The sequence below is a fragment of the Anopheles ziemanni genome, chromosome 2, assembly GCF_943734765.1.
Source record: "Anopheles ziemanni chromosome 2, idAnoZiCoDA_A2_x.2, whole genome shotgun sequence".
Lineage (NCBI taxonomy): Eukaryota > Metazoa > Arthropoda > Insecta > Diptera > Culicidae > Anopheles > Anopheles ziemanni.
Genome location: NC_080705.1, coordinates 51,779,671 through 51,793,919, shown reverse-complemented (window position 1 = coordinate 51,793,919; position 14,249 = coordinate 51,779,671). Strand labels below are relative to the sequence as shown.

The 14,249-nt window shown below is 37.9% G+C and overlaps 1 protein-coding gene across 1 annotated transcript in view; it reads left to right on the top strand.

Annotated features, from left to right (window-relative positions):
* Window positions 1-10,684, top strand: part of LOC131293824 (neuropeptide SIFamide receptor-like) — a 32,699-nt gene extending 22,015 nt beyond the window's left edge. The window contains exons 3-10 of the mRNA XM_058321877.1: window positions 2,457-2,604; window positions 4,320-4,458; window positions 6,569-6,675; window positions 7,774-7,924; window positions 8,511-8,623; window positions 9,825-10,012; window positions 10,115-10,504; window positions 10,619-10,684. Of these exons, the coding sequence (XP_058177860.1) occupies window positions 2,457-2,604; window positions 4,320-4,458; window positions 6,569-6,675; window positions 7,774-7,924; window positions 8,511-8,623; window positions 9,825-10,012; window positions 10,115-10,504; window positions 10,619-10,684 (1,302 nt within the window). The remainder of the gene's footprint in view (window positions 1-2,456; window positions 2,605-4,319; window positions 4,459-6,568; window positions 6,676-7,773; window positions 7,925-8,510; window positions 8,624-9,824; window positions 10,013-10,114; window positions 10,505-10,618) is intronic.
* Window positions 10,685-14,249: the final 3,565 nt, after the last annotated feature.

The window sequence follows — 14,249 nt, the reverse complement described above, 5'->3', positions numbered from 1 at the left end:
GAATTGACTTAAATTCAATTGTATGATTGCAAGTCAACTCGATAACCTGAAATACACCAGATGTTTCGAATCAGACTTAAAAAATATTTTCTTGTAAAACTTATTTTTCAACTAAAGTTAGATTGACTTTGTACCATTTTTGCAGTGTTAACATTCATTTGGTTTCGCTACCTTCAAACGGAGGATAAAAGAACTATTTCGACTTGTAAGTTTGTCAACAGTTACACTCCTAGCAGACCTTTTAAGAACAATCGAGCATTTGCGACATTTATTTGATTATTTTTGATCAGTCTGTATCTTGCGTTTCTTAAAAATAGGAGAGCAAGAGAAACGCTCAACCTAATCTTAATGTTTATGCTTTTAGTTTTTATGGCTTTATCTTATGTTTGTTCCACTAGCGACGTGTACGTTAATGTTTGCTGGTACAGGAATAGTAGAACTCTAGTAAGAATAAACAGGTTACGAGAACCACTTCGTCCTCCTTAACGGGAGCACTCTTCTTTCGTAGAGGTAAAACGGATTATTTCACTTGCCTGGCTAGTGAGATGCAGTGTCAGTTGCTCTAGTTTTCTTTGTCAAATTTACTCTCGCTTTCCACCTATTCACAAGATAGAGTTTATCTTGGCTTATGGCTATCTTCTCAAAAGTGATTATCTCCTAAATTAATGTTGATTGAGAGTGACCCGTTCTACAGTATGCCGCTCTAAATTTTCTGGAATTGATTTGCCAGTGAGCTTTGATTACCTTTTCATTCAATGTAATAATAAGCAAATCAGCTACAGGTATTCAGAGAGAGGTAAAAACTATAAGTAAATTAAACTGTGGAAAACAAATCAAAAACCTTTTTCAATTTTTAATGACATGTTTGTAGTATATTGCATCTTGCTAATTTCATTACGGCATCCACTTTCTAACATGTTGTTTTTATTCCGTGAATTAAAAGTTTTGATAAACTTTTTAATTTAAGCTTATTTAGAAGTATGCTTAATAATACAACTTAGGTTTAAAAATTCAATAATAATTTGAACGTTAAAAATTCTAGAGACAGAGACCCATAATGTAATATCCATAATTCTCTCTCTGCTTCTCCCTTAGCTTGGGGATAAAATTTCAATAATCCTCTAACCGTGTCATGCTCTATTGCATTACAGGGCGCATTCAAGTTGAAAATCGACTCAAAGTCATGAAACTTCTTAATTCGACTTATTGAAACTGGGCAAAAGATCTAGCTCCATAATTCGGCTGGAGGTGAAAAAAACTGTCAATATCGAAAATGCGTCTTTTATAATTTTGTTGACAAAGAAACGTTGGTAAAAGGCAAAGAAAATCATAGCTTCTTTAGATTTTGGATTTTGAAAGTTTATCTCGTTTGATACCGATTTGATGCAAACGCTATGCTGATAGCTATAGATGACTGAACGCTTGCTTATTTGCAAAGTCAACTTCAAATCACGGAGAATGTTTGTAACGCTTCACGTGTTGGGCGCTTCAATGGTGGTGGCTATTTCGAATTTGTTGCAAAAGGTTTCGTTGAAAGATTTGTACCAATACAGAGTCTTTTATTGATGTAATTTTGGAATGTTACATCTGATTTGGTCCGCATTACAAGTCACGTTATTCAATCACAAATGAAATCTCTGAATAGATAGGGCGGTTCAATTTATCATCGTATAATATTACAATTATCGATGATCCTTTCTACTTATGTAAACTAAATAAAATCAAATATATTAATTTAAAACAACTGAAAGTAATTTTTTTAAATCATGATAAAAGAGTCAACCTATTCAACCGGATCACAACACAATTATAATATTCATGAAGTATCAAAAACACAGTGTACATGATTGTAAAAAGTTTTAAATTCTTCACAATATGCTTAAATTAGCATACATAATACGCACTCAGCTCAATATATGGTGATATATAATTATAGACCGGAAATTTGTTATTCACGTTGAAAAGTTAATAAAGGTCATCGCTATTGCAATGCGCTTGCAATAAATTCTGAAACAAGAAATACCACCAGGAATAATTCCAGTACAGGTATGATATTGATCCGCGGGTGTTATGGCGCAGTTTCGTTTCCAAATTACTTATCATTGCCGTCCCTGCACAAATAAAAATTAGCAATTTCAGTCAAAGATGTGGCACTTGCGGAGCTTGATAAAATGTATTGGATTTATTTTGTGAGAATGAATAAGATGTTTTAAAAATATGTTTGGTTTTATCCAGAAAATCAATCCAACAATTTTCACTCATAATTATTTTTGATTTAAGGGCAGATATATGTCAAGTTTTGCACCCTTTAGTGACACATTTTCAATAACTGTAAAATCTCTAATAAAAACTGCGGGGCGGAGTTATGCCATCCATTCGATTTTACACAATTTTCAAATATACCTTCTGATTTCCTCTTTATTAATACAAACAATTTTGTTTTCTTTTCTTCACAGACTGTCTCGGTGACAGTTTCAGTTTTAACTCTGACGTTCATATCCATTGATCGATGGTATGCCATATGCTTTCCTCTACGCTACAAACCGAGACCCGAACGTGCCTGGCGCTCAATTGCCCTCATTTGGCTCATTGGCTTCCTGGCGGGTAAGTTGTCAGTGTTTACCGCATCCCAGCTATCATTTCTGCTATCGACGATGAGCAAATGTCTACCCATATCACTCTTGGGTATCAAGTGTCCTACGATGCACAGCGGGAGACGAGCCAAAATATTTATGATTAATTAACAGCTCATTTGGTGACAAACTTGACAGTTTTGAGGTGTTGATTATCTTAATTCAAACAAAGGAAGCCGATTGATAACGTAGCCATACAGTTAAATGTCGCCAAAAGCAACATTGCTTGCTCGTTTTAACATTTTAGCAGAAATGTGCATTTTAATTTTTATTTTCTTCTTTTCGTGAAAAACATTCGACGAGCAGTAACCAACTGAAACATATAATTCTAATTTTAAAATATTTTTACTATTCCCAACACGTGTTTATGACGAATAACGAATCCAATTCAAAAGGGCATACATATTTGTAATTCACAACAAAATGTAGAATATGAAACAGGTTCCATAAAACTAACTTGTTTTTTATGTGTAACAAATGGTATTGATCTAGAATGATGAGTATTGAAGCTTTCAATGAAACTCAATTCACTTTATCGAATTGACTGGCAAAAATGTTATCCTCACCCTTACGGAGTCTTAACAATAGTTCCAAAACAAAACGGGTAGACAACCAATAAATTTATATTTTCCGACCTATTTTCATGTGAAATGTGTAACCCTAATAAACCAACCACACTTTTCCATATCATTCTGTTATTGTGAAATACTAAACTATTGAAATTCACTTCACCTTTTGAAATTGTTTGTGTGTTCCGAGAAAACCATATTATTGTTTATTAATTAAATTAGTTTTACAGCCCATACATTAAATGTCTATACAACGGCACATAATGACTACGTAAGATTACTCCAAATGTTTCTTAAACGTTAGATTCGAGGTGATTTTAGTATTCTAAGTGCGATTGAATGATTCAATGGTTTCATAAGTTCCATCCTACCTTAAGAAATTTATATGGTTACTTGTGTAATGTAATCTAAACTTAAGGCTTGTGTCTTGATTGGACCATACTCGACTGAACAATAGAACATTTACGATTTCTATTTCCAATTCCATTGTAATGATATTTATGTTGCACAAATGCAACCGAAAAATTAGAAAGAAATCTGGTGGTTAGTGACCGTATTGTCGTCGCTAACAACCAATACGCTTCAAACCATGCTGTTATCAAATAAAATCCTACGAGCACATCAATAACACTTTAACAATGCAACAATGTGATTAGATGAACACATAATTAATTGACTTCAAGAACTTGCTGACTTAGGAACGCAGCTTAGAAAAATGTGTTGTTATGATCTGGATTCACAATAACGCCAATTCAAGCAACTTCGGAAAATAATGGTTATCCCGAAAAGAGTGGCCGTTAAGATGAATAAACCAAATTGGTTTTCAGAATAACATTATGTTGATTGAAACTAATAAACAAGCCTTATTAGAAAGCACACACACACACATAAACATATAGTCCCTACAGACGTGTTATTCGAGCAAAAAGTTTTCATAAATAATATTTTGATGCTGATTTGCTTATTGTACGAGGAAATGGATATGGAGATACCTGAGTTGTTACAATCGCCGAAAACAAAATAAAAACCAAGTTGTTTAATATATTTTAATTATTCTCGTACTTTCTTAACTCTACTCTCCCTATACGTTCCAACATGGATTTGCTACGTTCAACAGACTTGCCCGAATTTCTAGTGCTGACGACACGCAGAAAAAAACTACGTTTCGACATCAAACTTTTCACACAATGCGTGGCAACGTGGGACAAGGAAAAGGAAAAGACGTTCTACATTGTCAAGTTCGTTCTGCTCTACACGTGAGTATCAGCATCAATTCATTCACGACATTCTCCAGGCAAGTGCTTTGGACAAATACTCCGTAGAAAGTGGGTTCTTCTTATTTTAGGTGGCAAAAACAATATTCCCCTTGCAGTGCAAGATGATGCCGTCCGAAAAGCATCGCAGTATGGTTCATGCAAATTTGAAATTCACACCTCAACTAGACTCTCACTAAGTATTTTTATGTATTTAGGAAATTCAATTTATTTTCTTTCGCTTATTCCGCTTAACCAAAGAAATTCGTTAATCACTTTTGGCACACTTATTTGACTTAATTTATTTAGTCCGTCTTCTTCTTTCTTTCTACACCCGTAGGAACTACAAGTACTAGACACGTTTTTGAAAGCCCTTACAATTTTGAAAATTTGTGAAGCAAAGCTCATCCAAGGTTAAAATTCATTTTGAGCACATTCTCCAATACTAAAACACTGCACTGTGCTGCGGTTCTCTACATAGTTGTTCGATGTTTTATTTATCGAGCGTATTTGTGACGACGTAGTCGTCCTAGCGTACTATCGATGTCAACCCCATATTTATTGAAAAAAAAAGAAAAATCAAATCGAAAAACAAAAACCAACAATAAAGGCCGCAATCTGACGCGTTTGCCGACATGAGGTTGGTTGGAAATCGTGTGAACCTATTGTTGCGAAAGAATTGCCATAATCTGCTTAGAGCCGGTCCTCCCTGCAAGCTGATCGCCCCATCTGTGCCTCAAGTCCTAGCAATTGTATGCGACATTATTTTGCTCCCATTGCCAGAAGGTTTGGTGGGCGTGTGATTGCTTGAAAGATATATCTTTCTCCCATTCGAAACCATACCTTTCAGCATAGGCTGCTGCTGGCGACTAAACACAAAAACAACCGGGCAGAACTTTGCGCCATACCGTAGAACAATGATAATTCCCTCCCACGGTAACACGGAACGGTAGAGTCGCCTTCTGGCAGCAAAACAATCCCTATGGCCATGACACTTTTGCAATTTCCCGGGTACACGCAATAATCCCCAACATATACTTCGGCGATCGGTTACCGGCAAGGCCGACCGGAAGTGGTCGTTTACCAGAAAACGATAAGCACAAAACCCCTAAGATGTAAGAAAGAATGAATTTAAACATATACAGAACGGACGAACGGTATTGGTGGTACAGGATTTTTATCGGTATTTCATAGACCCACCGTCAACTTCTAATCATCTCCTACGCTACCGTATAACTCCTTGCATGTATCAAACGATTAATTCTCACACGTTTGGATGAAAAGCTGTGGTGCGATTCGCACAGAATGTTCCATAACATACATCCCAGCTAGGTCTTTGTGTTCGAAAAAGCATTCTTTCAGATGTCTCATAACACGCTACGTTCCATCGAAGAGGTAAACAGAACATGCTAAGCTTCCTTTACTGCGTCTTCGTAGCATACCACCAGCAGCTTGGGGATATTGGGCTAATATTAACGCCACAAGAACCATCATCCATGAATTCCATTGATATTCGTATGGTACACTAGAAAAAAAAGATTCTTTGAGTGTTCCATTTGTGTCACCTTCTGAAGAGAGATTCTTGTTTATTTTGGGTTGTTCACCGAAAACATTCCCCGAAGAGTATGAAACAATGTTTCATCAGTTGTAAATTATTTCTGTAGAAATTTGAAGGGTAATGTTTACGGTATGATTGAAGAATATGCATATTTTACTTAAATTTATGAATGGTGAAAATGCTAATTGATGAAATTATGTGGAACGGAATTTTCCAAAAAATTGTACGTTTGAAATTTAGAAATACCTTTACGACCGAGCAATTGAGATCCTAAAACAGAATGCTATAAACCCTCCCGAGTGTGGTTGGTTGTCTGTCGATTGCTTTGACAAACTACACGAAAAATGCCAACATATTCTATCTCAGACTGCCAATGAACATTACGTCCACTCCTTTTTTACCCGACAATATACCGTACGTAATTGGCAAAGGTCGTTTTAACGTTTTGTACAGTTTTCTTGCCGCTTTTGGTCAAGATTAGGTTTCGTGTCTGTTTTGTTTCACCTTATGGTTCATTGATTCTGTTTTTTTTCTCTTACTCTGGTTTTCGCACAGGCTCCCACTGCTCTTTATGACCGTGGCATATTTCCAGATAGTTCGCGTACTTTGGCGCTCCGATACCATTCCGGGCCATCGAGAATCTCGCAATCAACCATGCGGAAGTAAGTCTCACGAAGGATGACACCGTCGACTACCGGATGGCAATCAAGTCCAGATCTATGCAGTTCCAATAACAAGATCATGCGATAGAAATGTGTGGTTGAAAGCCCTAAAAAACGCTCCTTCCCCGTTTTCTTTCTTTTAATAATCGTAGGACTGTTTCGTACCGATATCTGTCCTTAAGTTAAATTGAAAGGAATGCATTGAGCTCGTCTAGTCATTAACACTATAATACATTGCTTTAGAATCTTGCCCATATGCTTTTAAGCGGTCTTTTTCACCGCTCTTTTAACACGCTATAACTTCCTCATTTTTAATTTTTTTTTATATGTGTAAACAACTACTTTTAGCATATTTGATCTCTTTCTTTTTGCGTTTTGATTTGTTTTACTTCTTCATCATTCCGCTAGCACGGTGGTGAGAAAACAAGATCGAATGACCGCTCTGAATTCTTTTAATCTTATCCGTTTTCAAAATTTGAATGTGTAATAAGAAAAAACCGAATGCACTAGAAAATTAATCCACCATAATATAAAATTTAGTTTCAAATTATTAAGATGAAAATGACGCCACACATTGACCTTAAAGTTAATATTATTGTCTTTTTCCATAGGTTTTTTGGTGGCCTTATTAGTAATTGAAAAAATATTATTTAATTTTTAAGCTGCCAAAATGTATAAGATTTTTACGCACACTTTTTTCTGTATGTAAAACTAGCGGTCCAAATGACCACTAATTTAGCTTTTAGAGAGAAAAGAATTCTAGAGGTGGTCAATTTTGTTCTCGGAACTGGTCGAACAGAAAAAAACATTTTGTTTCAGATGCAACTTTGGATTTTGAGAAAAGCCTTGTTTTATTTAAAAAATATTTAGCCGTTCTTGAGAAATTATTATTATGTTATAACTTAAATTGCGTTGCGGTAAAAATGGCATCTATTTGACCTGGATTCTAGTGCTAACCATGCTTATGTCTCTAAATTTAGTGTTTTCAATCATTGAATTAGATCTTTGAGTCGAACTTTTTATCATTCCTCAAGAACACTTCACTGCTAACGCCATGCACTCCTGCTTGTACCCAAAACCTCCCTTTCTCATTCGCAGTACACAGCACAAGAACAACTCTAAATTGTGTTGGTAATACGAGCACCATGGGGCAACTGCGAGCTCGCCGAAAAGCAGCAAAAATGCTGGTAGCCGTCGTGATCATGTTCGCTGGATGCTACTTTCCGGTTCACATGCTGAACGTTGCAAGGTAAACATTAGCCTGTTATGATACGCTTAATTTGTTCTGCTCGATTCAGTGAAATGTGACGGAATCGCTAGTCGCATATACCGTGATCTTTTAAGTATCATATACATGCTTTATATAATTAATTTAACGGACTTATCCGCAGTTATCGTAGTTCTCTGCAGCCACACATAAACATAGAACTTACGACAGAAAATGAACTAAATACATACAGGATACACATAAATCTATTCAAACATTTAAGTATGCGTGTCCTATCCGTGCAGATCTAAAAGATTTATTATGTTAAGTTTTTACTCCCAATTTTCCGAACAAATAGTGGTTATTACTAAATTTAAATTTTAGAAAAAATATATTGCAAACATTGATGGTAAAACACGACCCTTGAGCGATGGGTCGACACCCCAATGGCGTGGGTTCGAATTTTATCCAAGACCGGTCATTCCCCTTGGTCGGAATAATGCTCTTACGCAAAAAGAATAGTCTGGAAAGAGCTTTGTTCTCTATTTTGATGATCAAACAAATTTCAGATGGTCTTCGTCTCCAGTTTCGTTGTTATAATCAGCGGATTTAAATCTTTTTATTTCAGGTATACCGTCGACATTGGACAAAGTGACATTGTGGCAGTTTTATCGTTATTCTCGCACTGGTTATGTTACGCGAACAGTGCCGTCAATCCTGTGATCTACAATTTTATGAGTGGTAAGCTTTAAGTTCGTGTTTGAACCACTTTGACTCTATTTTTAGATTATTTAAGAGGAACAAGAAAGAGGTAAAAGTATAACTTTGGAAAATAAATTACTTTTTCCAGTGCACTCTACGAATTATTTACAGTTCCGTCTTCCACAACTTGATATATAAACCTACTATATGTTTAGATTTAGATCATTCTTAGCTACCGGTATACTAGCTATTGGGTGTTAGATAATTCGCTATCCTGTTTGACAAGACAGTCTGCTTTTTGGGCACGCAAGACCTTACAAATCATCGTTAAAAAGCTTTATAGTGGCCGCTGCTGCCGGTCAGATCATCGCACTACGCGACCATGAAAAGCTAACTCCAGTCCAAAGTAATGCTGCATTATCTACGGTATAATGTTTGATTTAAGATCTTGAGCCATTCCATCGTTATAAACCTGAACCATTAAACCACATTTCTCAGAACTACTAAACACAGAACGGTGTATGTAGCTATCTAATTTATTAACGGAGGATCCAGTTTAATTTTCAATCAAAATTTTTATTTCGCTCCCCATGCCTTCCCTAGGTTCATTGTGTTTCGTGTTTCCTTAGGTGAATTATATACAGGCTGGGCCCGGTTTTCGTCACCTACCGGGACTTTGACAGCGACGAAAACCGAGGCTAGCGGACTACAGTTCTTACGTTTATAATACCTACTCAAGACTTGCTGAATTTTTAGTGGTTGATGTGAAGGTGTTCTTCAAACTATAACAAAGTTTGTGTATTTAATCATCAAATCATCTTCTTTGGTTTCCATGCCGTGTAGGTTTACAATAATACATTCAGTGCTTCAATTGGAAGATATTTTTGATTGAGCAAAGCAGTCTGAAGCAGAAAACCTGTACCACTTGTTTATGAGTCCTTGTTCGGATCTTCTGTCATACAAAATGCATTGAATCATATGAGTAAAGAACAAAGCCCGCTACTATAAACCAGCGTCGAACGATTTGTCAAACGACGAAAACCGAGGACGACGAAAACCGGGGCCAGCGTGTATTTGTATCTATTTACTTGGTTTTTACCAGTTTAGGTAAAAACGTATCAAATAAATTGAAACATGATCAGCATTGTATTGTAAAAAAAATCATAAATAATTAATAAATTCGTTTGCTTTTTTTTGCTGGCTTTCAAACAAAACTTATCTATCTTTTTCTATTTTCTAGGTAAATTTCGTCGAGAGTTTAAAAATGCGTTGGAAAAATGTCGCTGTTTGCGAAATTCTCACGCGTACGGTGGCAGAGTAGGAGGCTACGATGATCGATCCCTGTGCCATACGGCTACGCGACTGAACGTGAGCCCAAGTACCAGAAGCAATTACCATTTGGCTAGTGTAAGAGATGCGAAGTTTAAGGTTATTTTACAGTTTTCTCCCATTAAGTGTATTTGAAGTGCGCCAACCTTTTCTGATGGAGCCAAAAATTGTCATTAACATTTTTCTATTGTTCTACTATAGCAACATACGCAGCAAACGTCTTTCAACGGTAGTAGACATCGCCATGGCCGAAACAGTATCAATCATCCCGGCAGTTTGCAGCCGCAAATCTCGCCCATTTCCATGGAGGAACGACTTGCGCTCAACAAAACCCTGGATGGAGAAACTCTTCAGCTGACGAATAGGAAAAATTGTGCACCCCTCATAGTCACCAATGGTGGCGGACATGGCAACAACAACCACAGTAACAGTTGCATAAAAACAAATGGAAATGGCCACGGTCCCGAGACCAATGGAAACCAGCAGCGCCAATCGGTGATGCAGGACCGCAGCAGTCTACATCTCAAGCAACATGACGGATACCTTGTGCCAGAAGCAGCATTGGGAGAAGGTGTTGGTGAAGTAGGAGTAGTAGGTGAAAATGGTGTAGACGGAGCCTGCTTGGACCAATCAGTCCCTGCGCTGACTACGATGCTAATGATTGTAAATAAATCGAGCAATTGTAAAATTAATGGCACTTGACAGGCAAAGCTGCACGTCTCCTGGCGAAAGCCACGACCGGACCAGAAACCCTGGACACAGCTGCAATGAGAAGTGAGAACTGTCAGCTATTGCAATTGAACATATTGTAATATTAAAAGAAAGACAAAGGTATCACGTCGCATTACACTACATCAGGTTTATTATTCAAGGTGTTAGATAGCGTCCGAAAGATGTTAGGTATAGTTATATCACTAAAAGCGGCATCTCTGGAGATTGAAAAAAGTGTAAATAATAATAATTCTAGACGCGCAACTGAAAAACGAATCACGATTGTAAACACTGAACCAACTGTAAGGAAAAAAAAGAAAAAAGATCATAGGAAAAGCAAAAAGATACGCCATGCGGTAGCGCCGGTTAGACAATCGGCCCATGAGCGTTGGGGCTCACCACCTCGACGGCGTGGGATTGATTCTCAACCGAGACCAGACCCTCCCCCGTACGAGAGGATTGACTATCCACGTACAAAAGGGAAAAAAGTCTAGCAAACCCTGTTTAGCGAGCGAGCTAAGCCCTGTTTAGCGAGCAAAACGAGCAGTCATGACCAAGATGGTCGGTACGCCAAAAAGAAGGAAAAGCAAAACAGAGATTAAGCAAAAGAAGAAAGATCAAAGATACATTTAAAACAATCTCACTACATCACACCACTGCTGTTTAACTTCTTGTTCGAGTATCATCTATTGAGTTAGCAAGCAATACTTAGTTGCTAGTTTTTCAATGACCATTTATCTTGAAAAGCTTACATTCTTGGTATTCTGCTTTAAATAATATCGCAATTGATGAAATAATATCGCAGATGAAGCTACAACAACAGAGTTAAACTTAAAAGAGCAGGTATTATACAAATCACAATCGATGCGGCAATGTATTTACTTCCAAATTCGATTGTAAAGGTATTAACTTTTCGGAAAACTGGATAATGAAACAGGATAATGCATAAGTCGAATCCGAAACGGGATGCAGTATGGTTGAGCAGTTTCTCCTTCATGGGCGAAAGGATGAACTGAACAGTCATGAAAACTGTTTCAAACGGCGAGGAACAATTGCTACGAATAGCTTTTTACCCTACAAATCAAAGTTCCACGTAAACCAGAAGAGCTATTTATATAAATAGTATATATTGAATTTAATTGAAATTAATTATTTTCGATTATCATTGGCGGAATGCTTTGACAAACGGAGATATGGATAAAAATCATGTAAGTGATACAACTACAATGTAATGAAGTCAATAAAAGCAAAGGAACAAATTGTAAGTTTGTTATATTTATTCGTTCTTGTTTTAGAATGTACGATCAGCTTGTACAGGTACAATCCCAAATGAGGCCCCCTCCACGGCTACTCATGAAGGTAATGCAGTGGGTGGCACATCAAGTCGGTAAAAAAATTTGATAAAAACCTAAAAGAAGCCCTGAGCTGAAATTACTGTCGCGGCTACACCATTTGTGAGCGGATGTACCTAGAAGAATGCAATGGGTGATACAAATGCCGTTGTGTGAATTGCCTCGGAAACAATCTGTGATCTTGGTGTGTTACTTGACAAGCGTCTCAGCTTCAGGCCGCACATGGAGAATGTTTTGAGTAAGGGCAATCAGCTATTAGGTTTAATTTTTCGTTTGACTAAGGAATTTCAAGATAAGCGGGTCTCGAGCTAATTAATATATTAAGGCTTTGTATTGTTCAATTGTGCGTCCTGTACTAGAATACGCTAGTGTTGTATGGTGTCCCTCTGCCACCATTTGGTCCCAATGGATTGAAAGCATCCAACGAAAAGCAACACGCTATGCCATTAGGCTACTTCCTTGGAGGGCAGGGGACACCCTCCCCTCGTACGATGCCAGGTGTCTGTTGCTCGGCATACAACAGTTGTCTTCACGCCGTAAGTCGGCCCAATGCCTCTTCATAGCAGGACTAATTAATAATCACATCGATGCGCCTAACTTACTGAGTAAGATCCATTTTTCGGCGCCATCAAAAATGCTTCGGCCTCGACATTTTCTAAGGGAAAGGCATTTTCGCACAAATTTCGGACAATCAGAACCAATCAATGCCATGACCGCAGTTTTTAATGAGAACTCAGACCTCTTTAGCATTGAAATGTCCCAAGTAACTTTCCGTAACTCTCTGCGTGCCCGTTTTGCCTAGTTTTGTTATATAGTTCATAAGTGTTCATGTAGACTAATAATGTCCGATGGACCCAATAAATAAATAAATAAATTGAATACCTCGTTAAATTCTTCTTCTTCTTGGTATAACGACCTCTTGGTCATGCCTGCCCGTTAAGGGCTTACGAGACTTGTTTCCCTGTTGTACGTGGATAGTCAGTCCTCTCGTACAGGGGAGGGTCCAGTCTCGGTTGGGATTCGAACCCACGCCGTCGAGGTGGTGAGCCCCGGCGCTCATGGGCCGATTTTCTAACCGGCGCTACCGCTCGGCTGTCGCGGACCCCAACTTTTGTCTTGTTAAATTAAAAGTTATGAATATACTAGACAAGATGTACAACATGAACTCCCTTATTTATTACTTACATGAGTTTATGAAAATTCGGCTAAGCAAGCAACCTAGAGGAGCGGTACGCTTATCTTATTCCACAAATGGGTAAAATCCCAAATGAGGCCCCCTAGTCGCCGGATCGTCTTAATTTTTCGATGTTTGCGCCTGAATGTTATGCAATAGTTGACACATCAGTTATGTTTGAATATTTGAACCGTTGAATTTCCGTTAGAAGCTGTAATGATTTGAACTAATCGGTTAAACTGGGCAAGATGGATAACATAAACCAATGAGTTGGACTGCATGAGAATAATTATTTTGGGAAAGAAAAGATATCCTGTACCCAGCTCATATAATCTACTACGAATGGGTATACGTTTTATGCGCGTATAGTCAGAAATAGGTGTTATAAACATGTTGCACAGTCACGTTGTCAAAACTGTTCTCTTTTGCGGTGTCCCGCAAGTATTAAGAGAATTGTTTTACCCTTCTTTTCAGAAGTCGTTTTACATCCAAGATTGCATAGGAAATCTGCTGCAAAAGAAGGGGTAAAAGAATTCTCAAAAGAAGAGCGATCAGTTCTCAAGAGAATTCTTTTACCCCAAAATAACGCCAAAATTTCTCGTTGGGAGTTCATGTTGTACATCCTTTCCAGTATAACCATAATCTGTAATTTAACGAGAGTTCAATTCAAACGGTTCATACAACGGCATTTGTTTCACCAATTGCATACCTTTTAGGTACATCCGCTTACAAATGGTGTTGCTACGACAGCGATTTTGGCTGGGTGGAAAGGGGGGGGGGGGGGGGGGGGGGGGGGGGATTTTACCCACAAATGTATAACAAACTCCTTTTGTTGATGAACCTAGCGCAGTCCGTTCGTTGCGCTTGCTGCCGACGCTCCGCCGGTTCAAACTCATTTCTTCAGTCAAACTCATTGGTTTATGTTTTCCCTCTTGCCTAGTTTAACCAATTACAGGTGAACGTCGATTATCCGGGGGTGTCGGGACCGAGAGGTCCCCGGATAACCGAATTCCACGGATAATCGAACATATACTAAAATACGTTTATAATACCTGGTTTGAGTCTCGGCTAGTTCACTTTTGACCAGTTCCAGTAAGTT